This window comes from Scophthalmus maximus, chromosome 2 (assembly GCF_022379125.1).
Source record: "Scophthalmus maximus strain ysfricsl-2021 chromosome 2, ASM2237912v1, whole genome shotgun sequence".
NCBI classification, from domain to species: domain Eukaryota; kingdom Metazoa; phylum Chordata; class Actinopteri; order Pleuronectiformes; family Scophthalmidae; genus Scophthalmus; species Scophthalmus maximus.
This window is the reverse complement of record NC_061516.1, coordinates 17,532,060-17,550,188: the sequence shown is the minus strand read 5'-3', so window position 1 is coordinate 17,550,188 and position 18,129 is coordinate 17,532,060. Positions and strand designations below refer to the sequence as shown.

Sequence of the window (18,129 nt, the reverse complement as noted above, 5' to 3'; positions counted from 1 at the left end):
AAAAGATTACGTGAAAAATGAGCTGATTTGTACGATTTTTAAATACAAAGTAAGGATTTGAAATTTAATTCAAGTTTGTTAAGTATTATGGAGTTTGAGGCGGCATTTATATATACGAAAGGTTTTCCAGCAGCTGCCTTCTGAGCCCCGGGTCCAGGGAGCGTTTCACAATCACCAGCATTTCATCCCATAAGCAGTTTAATACTCTGTTAAAACAGATGGTCAGGATAAGATCAACTCAGCATGTTGAGGCTCGTTCCTTTTGACTGCCTCGAAAATATTTGACCTTGGTTTGCCGGGCTATGTGATAGAATATGATAAATATCAAATGACTCAATTTTAGGGAGGATGTTTGTGCTGTTTTAAGATGAGGGCAGGACAGTAGAGGTATTCAGTACTTGGATGAACAAATCTATAAAGGATAAAGTCGCTGATTTCCTATATTCTTTTTATTGCCATCAATAAAGAAAACACCAAAACCAACAATTAATTGATCCAATAACATCAGTGATTGGATATTGTGCTATTCTTACTTGAACTCCACGTTCACGGCTGAAAATAGTCTCCAACAAAACCACTATTCACTCCAGCTGAAAATTACAGCGATGGAGCTGGTACACAACACTGAAGTCCCATTCCCTTTCCCATTAATGTAGGAGATTTACAGCTGGAACATTTCTACAGCTCGATGAAACTCATCTGTAACGACCAAGCATTATGAATTTGCCATCGCTTTCATTCACGCCAGTCCTCTGCTCCATGGCAACAGTACCTGAGGCTCAATGGTATTGTAGAGTTGCTACATCATGTGTCCTGTCAAAATGCCTGGCTGTGTTCAGTAACGTTTAGGATTTTGCCAAAAGAAAAATTGAGAATGGCAACACATATACGCGAAAAACCCATTAGGGACCATTGGCCTTTCCAGCTTTGCAACATTATTGATCTGGTTTTCTGGCCCTTGACTTCACTCCCACTGATCCGATCAGCATCTTTTGTATAAAATAGGCAGCTGTTTTTATCAACAGCAGTAAAAAATATGTTTTTTAAAAAATAATAGGCAGACAAATTTAGCGAATGAGCTTGAGAGGAGTTAAAATGTGTATTATTGACATTTCGTTACAGAAAGACAACACTATAGTTTCTGTGAAATTGGCTCAATTAAAGGTGATTCCAGAGATAGTTTGGGTCGGGCATGATGCGGCTCCCCTATAGGCTCCCACCAAACCACCAATGATCCGGCTGGTAGATTATATAATGCTGCCTTAAGGCTTTTTGCAGAGCAGCACTGGGCCTGCTCAAAAACCTCAGAGGGAATTACTGACAAGTTCCCCAGTGTATCTGTGGAGGCTGAGCAGAGGCTGGAGGCTTTTCTGGAAACTGACTACACTTCAACAGATGTACAACCATTTCAAATACATGACACATGCAAAGCTTCACGGCGCGTTTTACCTGCAGCGTGTCACCTTTAAGTCTCCCGTTGCTAACCTGTCTTGCTGAAATTGTAGATCTGCGGCCTACACAACAGTCCCAGATGCACCGTAGGCCGTAACAGGAGTTTTGTGGCTGCGGAGGGTTTTCTAATTTTATGACAGATTAGACACGCCTCTCTGCAGCCAACAATGTGCATTTCATCGTAAGTGGAACACGGCATTGCAAATGCATACAGCAGCACTCTGTGACGTCCGCAGTTCACCCCATCATTTCCACACCGTTTGTAGTGCACGGCGTTACATCAGCGGAGCTCAGACAACATCCAGAGGTGCACTTAAGGTAGAATTGTTGAGAGGGCAAAAACAGCACACACACACGATTGTGTTGACATATGCTAGTCTACAGCTTGCAGCCAATCACACAGATTCAGATTTTACCTTTCATGTGCAGAAGGCTCTGTAAATGAGACAACACATCTGTGCAAGAACTACTTATGTTCGACAATCATGCATTACATACAAATACAGTATGTTTTTATGAAAACAGTCAATTTGTAAGTTTTGACAACTTCAGCTTTACTGAGTCTACAGTAGATAATAATGATTTGATGCTGCTAACAACCATTGTGTGTGTAGCCAAAGCCTGATTGCTCTGTGACATGTTTCTTCATCACCTCACACACACGCAGGTTTATAAAGCTGTGCTGACACAAGGTTCAGATTCATAAATCTCTATACTTGCAAGACTGGGTGCATTTAGCCTGGTTTAGGATGTCTCGTCCAGAGCATCCAAGATAGTATTTCGAGATCAAAACTGAAAAATAGCGTGTTGTAATAAAGCATAAATCTCCCCTTCACATCGCTTTGGAGGGGGAGTACCCACTGGTACTTGACGGCTGATGACAACTGCAGTTGTAGTGTGTTTTTTCTCAACCAGGGGCAGTAAAATGCATATCGTGACTTAGACCAACTCAATGGGGTGAGGAAAATACCACAGTAGAAAAGTTACTTATTAATTACTTAGTATTTTTCAGTTTCGCAATAGGAAACACGTTAAGGATTAGGCCCCACTGGTTGGTCCGGCCCCACCTCCGCTTATGTTCAGGGCACAGTCGCTTACCAGAGCTTTTCTATTTCCCAATCAGTGGATGAGTTGGAAGCACAAGCTTGATTTCTAATCCCACTGGTAGCCATGAAATGATGTAAATAAGACCTTAATCACCCCCATATTAATACGTTTGACTGCTCCACCACCCTTCACACGGGACTTACCTGCCAACAAAAACAACAGCTCAAAAATTTTGTGTAGCTAAACAAGTGACAACGCCCTCCAGCAACCAACAAAATAACGTCTCTTGAACGTCTATGAAGTAAAGCAAAGAAGCCAGTTGACAATACTAAAGAAAAATTAAGTTCTCAGAGGGAGGAGATCCTAGGAGAAGGATGGTCGACAAATTGTTGGGCTATAACACAAGGCTGCTGTTTGTTGCCTGTTTCGAACCAAGAGTCACTGACGGTTCCTTTTACTACCGTTCCCTGACCTTTAACCTGAAAGGATTTATCGTTTCAACGCGGCTCATCAAACCTTAACAAAGTACCTTTATCAATTCACACCATGATATTTCCCTGAACATATATGTTTTTGTGCCTAAACCTTAATAAATAAACTGATTTATTTTTTGTAGACAGACAAATAATATTGTCGTGCATCATGTCAGAGGAAATATTTTTTAAAATTCAAAATGTAAAACAGGACTACAATAAAAAAAATGATCACATTATAATTAATGGCCATTGATGCCTTCTAATCAAAAGCCAGGCTGAAGACGTTCCTCTGTAAAGATATCAACATTTTCAGCTGTCCTCAGATCACCAGTCAGACTCGGAAGTATAAATGTGTGTAAGCTGGTCTGACACTCTCGCTGCACTCTTTTTTTTTTTAAACACCAGTTTAGATGTGGGAAATGATTAATGCATTGTGAATAGATCCGCTTTCCGCTCTGTAAATACCGGAACAACAAATGGTCCTTAATCCTTGGCTGAAAATAGTCCCCAATAAAGCATTTGCTCCTATTTGAGTAACATGTGCCCTTCAGTAGAACGAGTTTCTGACAATACATACTGTACAAACAGTGTAATATGAGTTAAATCTTTAATATTGTAAATTGCACTTAGATATACAGTATGTAGGTGTAGCATGTACCGAATAGCGAGCATGATGTCATAGGAGGATTTTAGATTTCTATCCACAGGTTTCTGTTTTCATTGTGAATATGAGCATGAACAAAACCTCAGCGGAAAAGAAAGAACAGAGGGTTTTTACCCTGTGCTGAGTAAAGGATGGAATGCAGGGTTTTTATTTCATGTCCAGCAGTTCAGATGTAGCATCAGTGGATTCCCGCCACTCACAATTAGATGCCTGAAAGCCCGGCAACAGACTAAAGCGCCACATGGTGTGTGTGTGTGTGTGTGTGTGTGTGTGTGTGTGTGTGTGTGTGTGTGTGTGTGTGTGTGTGTGTGTGTGTGTGGACTGAGGAGACAAATTAATTCATCAAAGTCATTTGAAATCCATCTCAAGGGAGAAGCACCATGTTTTGAGGATTTAAGGGGTTACTGGCACTCTTTGTATTATGTAAACCTGTTATTCCCTCTTGAGAGCACTAACAGTAGTAGCTTAAAACACACTAATTCAAAATTTCTTTTGACCACATTTCGGGAATTTTTTTATAAAAGCAAATACCCAAATGTGAGACTGGAAATATCCAGTGGGTTTTCTCTCTGGGCATGTCTTCCAGGTGTAATATGAGGGATGCCTGGTACAAGGAGCCGGTGCCCAAAGCAGAACATATCAACAGACCCTCGCGAGTTTCAGCGGGTCGACTCTCTCACCTCAGCTTTGGCACGGAAAAGGTTCAATATTTAGCATAATGAAGTGGGAGCTCGTTCTGTGGGTTTGGCAACAGGACGACTGACAATGTTCGACTGTCAGTCACTTGCTTCCGTGTTGCTATGGAAACAACCTTGTTGTTCGACTCGGGGGCTAATTCTGTAGAATAGAACGAGCTTGTAGAAAGCAATGGTTTCAAAAAAGAAAGAAAGAAGAAGAAAAATCATATCTGCGCGCATGAGTCATCTGCTAACACGTAGACTCCCCGGTTTTCATCACTGCGAGCAGCCTGTCAGAGCTCCCTGCGTGATTGTAGCTAAACACAGCCGCAGCGCAGAGCACACGAGAGAACAAAAGCAACACCAGACTGTGGTAATCGCCGCTGACTCAAGCATACCACCGTATTCAACTCCAAACTTTATCAGCAGTCACGGCTGTAGCTGGGGGACATTTCTACCCCGTAGATCCGGCGGGTTGTTTTGTGAGGAATAAGAAGGAAAATATGAAACAAATAGGGAAATAATTGAGGGTAATTATAATCATCAACTGTTCTGATAGTCAAATATATACGTATAAGTATTCTCAATGTTTGATATCATTGTAAACTGAATACCCTCTGGCTTTTGGACTGAAAAAAAAAGAGACTTGGGGACGTCGTCATGGATTTCTACTGCTTACACTGCATACACACCAGTAATACAGTCCAGTTCAACACCTCTTCTAGGTACAACCTCAGTTGTTAAATGAACACCTCCTCCCTGACAGTGTCACTCAAGCCTGAACATTATTATCTTTGTAAAAGAAGAAGAAGCTGTTGTATAGATTGCATCAGATATATATATAAAATATTAAGTGGTCAGGTTGAGGTAAAGGGGAAACACAAATCTCCACTAGCATCAGAGTGGTTGCTAGTCATCTTGGGAGCCACTCAAAACAACAACATAAAATCCCACAGAATCAATAAACCATGAAAGGGCAAAAGAAAATAAGTGAAATGACTCTACACATGGGAAGGTATAGGACTTTGAAGGGAAGAGATCAGCAAAAGCAAAGTCACCAGTCACGAGCAGCGTACAGGTCACTGATACAGGAAAAACCTGTAGAAGAGAATCCAAAGCAGCAGCAATGTGGTAAATAATAACGTGGATATTGCTCAGTTTTGTTTGTTTGTTTGTTTGTTTTTGAGACCGAAGAAGAGAGACAGATTCCTGTCTTCAATTTCAGAGTTTCTTCTTGTGGTTCAGTTGTACTATATTATCTGAGCTTTATATGTGCGACCATGTATGTTATTTTCCAATATTCACATTGAGACATGCCTCATACCTTTTATTGTAATTAAGAGATAAACAGCAGAAAAGTCAGAGAACACACTGTAAAATAAAACGCTTAAGCTTTTACATGTGTGTATATATAGACTGAATGCTGTGTGAAGGAAAAACAAAGACTTTAACTGTGACTGAATGATTGTGACAACAAGTCGGACCAGCTGAACCAGCGCTGGTCATTTATCTAGTCTAGTCGTGTTGTTGCAGTGTGATGGTGTGAACTGAGATTAAGCTCTCCTTTAATCCTCCTCCGCTCCACATGACCTCACTGTGATGCACGAGCCACCGGGAGCTGCCATTGGCGCGCCGCGCATTCTCCTGTGTTACCTGCAGCCAATCAGAGCTCCTCGACTCAGCATCCACCCCCACTGGGCTGCCAGTGGTGGAACGAGTGAGGAGAGAGAGAGAGAAGGGAAAATGTACTGGGTTTCTATGAATGGAAACATGGAGGAGAGGGACGCTGAACAAACCCAAATACTGACATTTAGCCACCCCTCATCTCCCAATCGCTATCTTCTTTCCTCTCTCTGTCGTTAGATGTTCTTTGTCAGTTTTCAGTTGTTCCACATCTCGGTGGAAATTACGTTGCAAGATACGAATAAACATTTCCAAATTTTACTTGATAAAATCCAACTGAGTCCTGATTTAACTGGACTGAGAGTGGCAGCAGATCTCAAGTGTTTGCTCCAAATATGCGGCGCGTAAAAAGTGAATTCTGCTTCTCCGTGTTTAGCTTTTCACTCTGTAAGCAGACATATCCCAGATGATCTCAGAGGTCTGGACTGTTTGTAATGGTGCAACAGATCAGGAACGTATTTTTCGCCCTGAATCTAAGAGAAAGATGAACGCAATACTCACACACCCATACCCCATACTGAATGTTCAGTAAAATACTGTAGTTCATCTGTTCAAACTGAGATCCCTTCCCTTTTGCGATTCTATGATATGAGATGGCGCATGAAAACGAAAACTTCTTTTGAACTGAAAATAATATGAGATTCAGACTGACATTAACCGTGTCTGAAAAGACCCACGGCCTATTCATTCATTAGAATGTGACTCACTGGGGTCACAGGGTCATCCTGCGATGTGATGATTGAGCTCATGCAATTACTTCACAATTAGATGTGTTACATAATTTGTCTTCAGCCCTTAAAGAAGTGGAACAAGATACTTCACCGGTACAGCTGCCACATTTTCAAGGAGAGGTTTACACGGGAGGTTACTATAGTTACTGCTATATGGGGGAACGCTTCAACTCCTGTGTTCCTGATGCTTCAAGCCCTTGACCCAGTTTGAGAGTGAAATCGAGGACCTGACAAAAAAATAGTTTCTCATGGAGGAGAGGCCCAGATAACTTTAACTCTCATGCCATTTGGACCTTTCCTGTTTTACTTACTAGAGATTTTTCCACTTTTAAAAGCACTACATTTCAAACCAACTTCAGCACACAAAGAGCACTTAAATGATTCCTGCAGTCCACTTCACAAAAGCGTTTTTGAGAGTACAGCTCGCACGTAGATCACACATGCTCAGAGCATCTTGTTTAGCAAATTGTTGTCATTTATAATTTGCTGATTATTCAAAAGTTCTACAGGAATGTTGCATGTTCACTGTTTGTTGTGATTTGTGAAACATCAAATTGGCCAAAATGGAAACAATCTAATGAAACAAATTGGCACTTGCCTCTCGCAAATTTGGAAAAATGGGCCCCGGTTCTCATTTCCAGGGAGGAGAAGATCTTCACTCGACCTTCTCAACCATTTATCAGATAGATTGCGGAACAGAATCCGCTCTGTTCCCATTTTGCAAATAGCAGCTGCACAAACTGTCTGTCTGTGTGTTTAGGGTTGTGGAGGCATATGCCTTCCTCTTCTGGAGCTTTTACGGAAGGCATATACGAGAAAATGAAGACCATATTGTTCTCACAGTGGTGCCTGCTTTGTCAGGTAACACAGGGCTCACTCCAGTAGGTAGATGACAATGCCGTCGACTGCAAACTGAGGGCGAAAACTGAACCGGTCCAGAGAGGTGCCACCTGAGGTCTGAGATGGACCAGTACCAGTCTCTCCGGCACTTTCGCTATGTGGGATTTGAAGGCAACCAGTTTGTAATCATTGAGGACAGATGGAGACGACTTCCTCTGTTGGGGAACCTCAGGTTTGCTTCAACTCGTATTGGCTGCAAGAAGCTTATTTATCCTCATGATTAAATATATTGACTCAAACACAAAAAGGTTTGTTGGATGACATTAGAATTCATGTTTTAGTCTGACTAATTTTGACGGATTTTGTTGTTGTAACTTTTTCCCACACTACAACATGGCGGGCGAGCAGAGATAAACAAGAAATGTGAATTATAATTATATAGTGCCATTGCCATCTCTTGTAAAATTCTTTGTGAATTCTGAAACGTTTATTTTGAAGGGTACAGAATAGAACTTTTTATTATTTCATTTTTCCTGTGCTTCCTTAACTGTTGCCAATTTGCTTTTAGGGAAATTAATATGTTTTGTACACTTTCTATGGTTTTCTAAAAAAACGGGAATGTTCTGTGTTTTTACAGAAAGTTTTGTGATTGTTTTATTTTATGTACTTGCACTTTTGTTTGAATGAATCCAAGTCTTCGTTTTTCAAACCATCCGTTGTGTCGTAGATTAAAATGGGGCTTTGCTTTTCATTGATTAAACCCATGTCGTCTACGAAAGGAGCCACAGAGGGGCTTTCACACCTGACACGCAGTATTTAATTGTGGAAATGGCCCCTGTGTTGTACTCCAGTTCATTCATTTGGATAAATTAAACAGTGTAATGACTGTTTCAAGTGTTCAGAATCCTATTAATTAACATGTTACTGTTATACTGTATATCTTTCAGGATTCAGCTGCCACAGAGCTATATTTTGAATCCCTCTGAACCAGAATATGCTACATGTGCAGTTGTATGAATAGAATATCAACTAAGAAGTCCAGGAAGATAGTATGGTGTTCAGCGGGTAAATCATGTTGCATTGGACATGTATAAAGATTAAAGACCGTCTACAAATCCTCAGATCATATTTGTCCAGGACAGACAGGAATAGATATTTATTTTAAATATACTTGTTTAACTTGTATTTCCCACAACACTAAAGCAAGCTGTGGCCCTCAATCCTGAATTAGGAAGCCGTTAAGCTGGTATCAGTTCCGTTCAAGTGCATTTTCAACTTAATTTGAAGTCCAGAAGTGGGGTTGCCATGGTTACCTGCATCTGGAGGTGGCCTAGTCGTCTTAGTGACTCATGTACAGCAGGCCTTCAGTCCTTCAAACGACCCCCTCCTCCTCCTCCTCCTCTCCCTCCTCTGCTTCCTCTTTCTTCTCCTCCTCTCTAACTCACCTTAACCTTAAGAGGAGACCGACCTCCTCTGGCACAGGCGCACACACAGCTCTGGCTTTAGATATGTTTATCTACTGCTGCTCTCAAACAGAGATGTTGATTCTTCAAGGCAAATACTTCTGATTAAATATCAGAAAATATATTTGCTAATGTTCTCTTTTGCCATTTAAAAAAAGGTCTGTTTTCACTTATTGGAATGTGAAATGTGGAATGTGAAAATTCATAGCGTCAGGCGTCAGTCATGGTGGACCTATACTGTGTTTCTGTTCATATCTAAATTTTACAATTACACGGGCAAAATAAAAGCGGACGCTGTTGGTCTCCACGGCAGACTATTTTCATATGATTTTAATTTCTGATCCATTCATTAACATGTCCTCTCTCCTCCTCACAGCAACTGCCCATGCTCCCTGGCGGCAGCCCTGGCCAGAGCCACAGCAGACAGCCTCCTGCAGACCGACCTCTCCATCCACCACCTCAATAAGACTGTGGAAGATGGAGCTGACCCACTACCACGTGAGTCCACACACACACACACACACACACACACACACACACACAGAGTTACCAACAAATTAGGTCTCTCTCTGTCGCTTCATCCCACACACGTACGCAGGCATGTAACCACCAGGGCTTTGTCCCAGTTCTCCCTGGCAAAGCTGCAGTAAGCGATATTTGACCACTAGAAGGCAAAAAATAGACCCCAACTCTTACTCACAGCTATAAGATGGCTATACTACAACCACCATGTGCCAACGGGGTTTCATTAAAGTGTTCATCAGGGTTTGGCTAACTATTACAATTATTAAACTAATTTTTATGAAGACGAACGTCTCAGATACGAATAAGCAATGTTTTTGTGATTGACATTTAGCCCAGGTACCTCACTTCTCATTGAGATTTTACTACACCTGATTGGAGTCCACCTGTGATGAATTTTAATTGAGACATCATTTGGAAAGACATTCACACGTCTCACCGCATATCAGAGCAAAAGCAAAGCCATGAGGGTGGGGGGACTGTCCACAGAGCTCAGAGGCAGGATTGTGACAAGAGACAGATCTGGGGAAGGCTAGAAAAAGATTTCTGCTACATTGAAGGGTCCCGGGAGAACAGTGACCTCCATAATTCTCCAATGGAAGAAGTCTGGAACAACCAGGACTTTTCCTCAGGCTGGCCACCTGGCAAAACTGAGCAATCGGGAGGACGCAGACCTTGGTAAGAGAAGTGACTAAGGGAGAAACTCCCAGAAGGACAGTAGCACTCCACCGATCTGGGCTCTGTGCCAGAATGGCCAGACAGTAGCCTCTCCTCAGTGACAGATACATGAAAATACACGAAAGCTCCTAAAGGACTCTCTGACTGGGAGAAACACGGCTCTCTATGGTCTGATGATACCAAGATTAAATTGTTTGGCCTCAATTCAAAGCGTCATGTCTGGAGGAAAACCAGGCTCCGCTCATCACCTGCCAAATTCCCTCCCGACTGTGAAGCATAGTGATGGCAGCATCATGCTGTGGGGGTGATTTCAGCAGCAGGGACTGGGAGTCTGGTCAGGGTTGACGGAAAACAGAATGAAGCTGCATAGATATCCTTAATGAAAAGCTGGACCAGAGTACTCAGGCCCACAGACCTTCCAACAGGACAATGACACAAAGCCCACAGCCAAGACAATGTCTGTCCACTGACAGGCCCTAGAGGTTGCCACATTATAAAACATAACTGTGGGTGATTTTTAACAAGAGGAAAATCTTGCCACAGTATGCCCAAGATGACTTAAAAGCTGGATTCTAACAAGGGTGCTTCAACTAAGTTCTGAGTAAAGAGTTCGAATACTAAGTTCCATGAGAGCACCAAACGTGTACTAATCCGCAACCGAAAATAGTCCCCAACAAACTATTAATCCCCGTTTGAGTAATGAGTTTGCCAAAAACTGAAGTGGCCTTGAGGTTTTTGGAAATTATTGAGCTTTTTGTTTTTTAAACAAATGAAACATGAAACATTTATGTCTTCAGTGCCACAGACCAGGAATGGAAGTCGCAAAGTTGGGTTAACTGACATCTAGACGTCGTCAGTAGCTCAAAATGAAAGTGCTTAGATACAGAGGTTGAATTCTTTGCCAGTACACTGTTTTATCCACCATTGTTTCAAGATTTGCTACTAGATGTGTGAAGCATTGTAATTTTGATGGACTCAAACTCACAGTTTGAGCACACACGGCTCACACTTTTCCACACCTCACTGATGTGTGCTCTCTCGAAGAACTTCTCGAGTTGTGTAACAGCCGATCACATCCTGGTTGACGCTGCCTCATCCCACTCTAGTGTCTTCAGTCCATCCGGAGCATGAGTAGAGGTAGCCAGTTCACAGAATGAAGTTAAGTATTGGGACAGAGTTTGACATATATGTACGTTGGAAGTTTGGGGCGGGAAGGTGACACTACAGAGATAATAGACTTATTATACCTGCAGCTATCGTTAGTAGGTCAACCCAGCATGTACTCACAGTCTGCGCCTTGTTTATTGCAGATTGCCGAGGAAGCTCCCTGCTCAGATCTGTTCCACTCACTTCTCTACCTATGTGCAATGTCTCAATCAGAGTTTCTTTCTTCTGCCTCTCTGGAAAAGTAAAACACGTCCTTGGGGCTTTTACGACCGCATAATTTCCACTGGGGATGGGGATTTTTCACAATTCCATTTTTGACACAGCATAACAAGTTAATCTGAGTTGCCTTGAAGTTCTTACACTGCGCTCAAATTCCAAGCAAAATTACATTGCATGTTCTCGCCTGCTAAAGCAATTACATATCTGCTCTGTAAGTCAAGAGCAGATATGTGGAAAAATAAGAAACTACAAGTGTGAAATTTGTATTCCTATATTTTTCTGGTTTCATGATGTTACCTTCTAGTTTTCCAACACTTCGCTGTTCAATCCTCCGTCTACGAATATGGAAGTTTTGATGCGACTAATCCAATCTTGCAGAAAGCACTAATGTCAGCTCTGAAAAACAACCCAATATTAGCTTTTCTTCTTAACTCCCCTTATTATCTATAGTCTTATAAACTTATGAATATGTCTTGTCCTTGACTTTAGCTTGTTGAATGAGCAGCCAAACAAACAAACGTGTGTGTGTGTGTGTGTGTTTGTTTTAGAAATGGAGTCCGTGAAGCTGGCCTGGCTGGTGTTTAATAGACTGTTTGAGATGTGCTGCCTCTGGATGAAGGAGCTGCCCTTCCGCCGCCGTCCACAGCCATACTATGAAACTTCCATCCATGCCATCAAGAACATGAGGCGCAAGATGGAGGACAAGCATGTCATCATCCCTGACTTCAATACACTCTTCAACATCCAGGTAGACACACATCCAATGCCATGAAAAGTAGGTCATTGTTGGACCCCATTGAAGCCACGTCTCCAGCCAGTTTAGTTGCTTCACTTTTCACGTCTTCTCAGATTCTAATAGATTTAGATTTATAGATTTAGTGTTGTGTTGTAGTAATAATAATGGCAATTGGAACAAAAACAAAGAGGTTGCAGTGCCTGTTGCAAATAGAGTCATGACAAATGGGCTAGACTCTGTTCCATTATCATGTGTAACTCAATACAGGCTCTCATTCATCATTTCTTACTATCTGTCTTTGTTGGATGGTAGGATTAGTCTTTATCGTTATTAGTCTTCCTTCCTTAGGAAAAATTTATCCTGGGTTTTCTGAAGAAAGAAACAAACACAGGCGTTACAGGAGCACACAGCCTCTCCACACATATGCACAGATAACAGTTGACATTCAACATTAATAATGAAATAATAATGAAATTCAATATCACACTCAGACATTGCAATATTGCATATCGAAAAAAACATTATATTGTCTCCAAAAATGTATTTTGGGGGTTTAGTGTCCACAATCTAAAACAAAATATAATGCACTACAGCAGAGGTGGCTGTTTGTGTTAGAATCACGAAGGTGTCAAAGATAAACAACAAACAGCTATGAACATTTACCAGCACAGTAGTGCAGCCTACTTGCATCAAACTTCTGTTTATCTAAATCCATAAAAATCACCTACACTCTCCTCTAAAGTTGTTTTTAAAACAATTCGCAAGGAAACATAAGGCAGTTCCCTTATTCTTACCAATACTGAAAAGTAAACTTTATTTTCAGTTTTAACATTTTAAAGAAATCTACTACAATCGATGTTGGTCCATGTGTCCTGACTCAACTGTACCTACAGTACTGGCAGATCTAGGTATATTATATTTGTTGAGAAAGATATAATATAGATAAAACTGAAGGTGAGTGGGAAGTTGTTATTGTTTCGTCTAGTTATTAATGCATTAAACTCACGCAAGAGATTTGATAATAGTTTTAATCCAAGGAGCTGTTAAATTGAGTGTATTCTTCACCGTTTCCATATTTGTTAGCGAATGTTTTATGTAAAATGCTTAGATTTTTGCCCTATATGTCATATCTCTGATTATTCTTACAGCACATGATCAAACTAAGTCTTCCCACTGACATGACATGTATTGTCTCTCAGGATCAGGAAGAACAGGCTTTCTTTGCCGTGTTTGATGGTCATGGCGGTGTGGATGCTGCCATTTATGCTGCCAATCACCTCCACGTCAACTTAGTTCATCAGGAGTCCTTCAGCCACGACCCCTCTGAGGCGCTCTGCAAAGCCTTCAAAGTCACTGATGAGCGCTTTGTGAAGAAGGCGGCACGAGAGGTAACCACATCTGAAAAAACTATATATTATGGACCAGTGCAAACCTGTGGATGAGAAATATTTATCTGTCAAGTTTTATGAATTGTATTTGTTTCCTAATATATATTAATGCTACTAATATGACTACTATTACTGCTACTACTCCCGTCTCTCCTAGTTATACTGGTACTTCTACTACTGCTACTTCATCATGATACATTTTTTGTTTGTTTATGACCCCGATCTAATAAAAAAAAAGGAGAACCCTCCGGAGTAGTGGCAGTTTAGAATAATGTAACTAAACATTCGTCTGTGTTCGGCAGCACTTGCGCTGTGGCACCACAGGTGTGGTGACGTTCCTGCGGGGCCAGACGTTGTATGTGGCCTGGCTGGGAGACTCCCAGGTCATCCTGGTCAGGAGGGGAGAGGCTGTGGAGCTGATGAAACCACATAAACCAGACAGAGAGGTAAGGATTTACACACATATCTTCACAAACCTTTTGTTTCCACTGTACTCATACTTTGATACTGAGATTTGTATGTACCATGTGACAGTCAACAGCATTTTGACTGACCACTAAAGCCAGTTGTGCTTCATGTCTCTCTGCAGGATGAGAAGCAGAGGATCGAGGCTCTGGGAGGCTGTGTGATCTGGTTCGGCACATGGAGGGTTAATGGCAGCCTGTCTGTATCCAGAGCAATAGGTAAAGAATTAGTTTTATACAATTATATACACTGTGATGTTTGTTGTGGGTTTTTTTCATGCATGATTTATTGTTTTCACTCCCAAAAGATTCATGGAAATATTTGAGAAGCTAAATAAACATATATATTAAAAAAAAATTATTAGCAAATTGCAAACTTTTGCTATTGTGAGTGATGGTATGATAGGGACTTAACAGACCAACCTGTTATCCATGTTGACAGGGGACTCAGAGCACAAACCCTATATCTGCGGTGATGCAGACCACGGCGTCTTCCCATTGGACGGTTCAGAAGACTACCTGATTCTGGCCTGTGATGGCTTTTGGGATACAGTGGTTCCAGATGAGGCGGTGCGGGTGGTCAGCGACCACCTCCAGGAGAACGCCGGAGACACTACCATGGTAGCCCACAAGCTGGTGGCCTCTGCTCGTGATGCAGGCTCCAGTGATAATATCACTGTCATAGTGGTCTTTTTGAGGGACCCACGCTCCCCGCCCCCGACCAGCACCGACGACGACGAGGAGGGTGTCGTGGAGGGAGAGGTGGAGGAAGAGGACGTAGCGGAGGCCGCGGAGCAGGAGGAGGAGGAGGAGGAAGACGAAGCAGTCAGGGTCGAGCGCGCTGGTGGAGAAAGAGGCAGCACTGCGGACATTGGGGGGAAAAGTCGTGGAGGCTGGCCCCTGCAGCAGTGCTCAGCCCCTGCTGACCTCAGCTATGAAGACCGGACGGACTCGCTCACGGACAGAACTAGCCTCAGCCTGCTGGGGCCATCACTGGAGGGCCGCATCTCCCTGACCCGGGACTCGCAGCAGCCCTGCTCCAGCTTTAGCCCCGACCTCTTCACCGCCTCCTACATCTACCGAGAAGAACGCCCAGTGAGGCACAGGTCCCGTATCCCTTTTCAGGAGCCTAGCATCTCTAGATTTACGGACCCACTCTGGCCCCAGACAGCCATGCTGTTGGGTCAGGCAGTGAGGCGAAGCCGCATGCTTGGTTATGATAGTCGCCAACGGGGCCGGAGGTGGCCAAGCAGATCCAGAGAGCTGCTGGGCCTGTTACCATCTGGCCACAGGCAGCCCCACACGCAGCGCTGCTCCAACCGGAGACCTGAAGTGGCAGTGCCTCGACTGCCCCATGATGCCACCATGTAAAGAGGTGACCCCAAACCAAACCATCTCCTTCATTGATTCAGTCCTGCTCCCTGCCCCTCAGCCCGCCCACACACCACGACCTTCAACAACACGTCTTCATTTCATAGGAGGTAGTTGTGGCCCCTGCGGTTGTAACGTGATTGTTGAGTCTCTGTCGGAAGATGTCCTAAGCCAAAATGTTTCCAAATGTAAGCTGGCCCACTGAGCACAAGTCCTGCTCTTTAATGCTGTAGGCAAATTGCATTGCAAGCTGCATCCACTCCATTGTGACCACTGATCAGTTAATATGAAGCCTGGGCTCGAACTGCGGGTTGAAAAGATGCGTTCAGACTGAATTTGAAACGAAAAGACAAGAACAGGAAAGTTACCTGCAGGCAGTGCAAATTAGGATTTCACAATGTTTTTGGCAAAAATATTAATTGTCCTTCTTGAACAAGACTGAATGAGAAAGTTAAGTGTCAAATAACAGGGAGGAAAGGAGTTACAGGGCATTTTTAAACTCTGAGCTTTCATGTGAAATAAACTTTCAGTGCATGTTGTTGCCTCCCTGGAGCTTGAGTCTGTACTGGGACAAAAGCTCCTCAATGGTTCGAACACAAGGTTCACTTGTTTTCAGTCTGAATACTAGTTAATATTTAATTTGTATGCTTGGTCGCTCCACTCTTGATAGTGTCTGTAGACAGAAATTATGTATTTGGGAGGGGGTAAATGCAGACGAAGAAAAAAATTGATCTCCCCAATTATTAAGCCTTGTGGTGGGAGAACTAAGATACACTACTTGGCCAAAACAATGTGGACACTGGAACTTTATTGTAGTGAAATCAATGTTTGACATAAAAAAAACAATGATATGTCCTGCAGGTTTTTTTTTAAGTCAATATATCCGATGATGTATACGCCACTGCCCAGATGTGATCACCCAGCTGATACGAGCCAAAAATATTGGCCACACCAATAAATCTGCCATGCTTTAGTTTAGTTGAAAAAGTACTTAAATGACCCATCGACACATAATCCTGCACATCCAAATGAAAGTACAGCCCTTTAGCCAAGTTATAGGTTAACTGACAATTACTCAGCTTTATTATTTCTCTTCATTTCAATCTAATGTCACCCAGATTCAAAGGCAGGTTGACGTGACACCTATCATCTTTTCTTCTAAAGGCAGCCGTTGAGAATGTCAAGCGACCGAGCATTATATCAGGCTCCACAGTAAATTGTCCAGCTTGCGTCTTTTCCTCAGAGCATTTCCTCTTCAGCAGGTAAATTAAGTTCACAGAGGAGGCCAGAGCGACTGCTGCTACAGGTTTTCGGGGACTGGAGGCACATGCTGTTCTGCCCCCGAACAAAGTCACTGACCCCGCCCATTATCCAGCCACAATTTGTCTACAGATAAAAGCACTCAACACCTGATTATAAAAGATTAGCAGTCACTTACCTGAATAAATGCTCCAGTTGTCCAGTATTCCAGATGGGTGTATAACCCTGGGATTATGGGTTTTTTTGGGAGGGGAGTGGAGGGATATTTAAAAATATATTTTATTTATAGTCGCTGTAGGGACACAAAGTTATTGCTAGTATTTCAATTGTATTTATCCTCACACCTGGTTAGTTGAAAGCTGCAGAAAACGTGCGTATGGAAGATTTGTGTTACTAAAGCCTACTCTCCTGTCACACAAATTCACTCATTATTGAATTTATATGTTCATGTCACCACAAAGGTAAAGGAATGCACGTGCATTCAAAGGGATTGTTTGAGAATTTTGGAAAAATACACTCAATCACTTTATTGATGATTAATGCGCAACTAAGCCAATCACACACTGGCTGTAGCTATTTATTTAGCGTCAAATGAATCTCCAGATTAAGAAAGTGAATAAGTGTACACTATCTTAAATCACCTGCTGAATCATTTGCTTACAGTACACTTCGTTTTTCTGACTTTGGAGTTTGGACTGTGCCTCTTTGCGGTTGTTACACTGTGATTGGACAGTTGCTGTTCGGGGTTGGGTCTACTGAACGTTCATTAATCACTCCCCAAAATTCCCTTATACTGTCATTCCCGATTCTTCGATTGATGCAGTGTGTTTCCAAAATGTCAGGGTGTTAGTGATTACCAGGTCCTGTAAAATCGGGCCTCCACTTCCCTGGCACCAGTCACTGGCTGTTTTAACACCCAGCAGGCGCAACGTTAATACAAGTGATTTTTCCAACAGCTGGCACTATTTTAGTCATCCTTGACAAAAGGGGGTCACCACCACCTCCCCCCTGCTCCGTCCTGCTGGTCGACGCAGACTCACCTCGGAGTCTCCTGGAACCATCCTGTCAGAGGAACAGGATGTACCTCATGTCCCAGAACATTCCCAAAGACTCACAGAAGTTGGTCAATATGAGGTGGTGTTCTTTTTTTTGGGGGGGGGGGGGGGGGGGGGGGGGGGCATCTAGCCACGAGGAATGTACTGTCAAGTCACTCAACCTAACAAAGTAAAACCACCAGATCCCTTTTGAGGAAGTATCACTGACACGGTGGTTGTCTCGGGAAGCGTGCCAG

The 18,129-nt window shown here is 42.6% G+C and overlaps 1 protein-coding gene across 1 annotated transcript in view; it reads left to right on the top strand.

Moving 5' to 3' along the window:
• Positions 1–16,117, top strand: part of ppm1e (protein phosphatase, Mg2+/Mn2+ dependent, 1E) — a 29,165-nt gene extending 13,048 nt beyond the window's left edge. The window contains exons 3-8 of the mRNA XM_035624741.2: positions 9,410–9,531; positions 12,168–12,367; positions 13,555–13,743; positions 14,046–14,189; positions 14,333–14,426; positions 14,650–16,117. Coding sequence (XP_035480634.1) covers positions 9,410–9,531; positions 12,168–12,367; positions 13,555–13,743; positions 14,046–14,189; positions 14,333–14,426; positions 14,650–15,578 — 1,678 coding nt within the window. The 3' untranslated portion in view covers positions 15,579–16,117. The remainder of the gene's footprint in view (positions 1–9,409; positions 9,532–12,167; positions 12,368–13,554; positions 13,744–14,045; positions 14,190–14,332; positions 14,427–14,649) is intronic.
• The last annotated feature ends 2,012 nt before the right edge of the window (positions 16,118–18,129 follow it).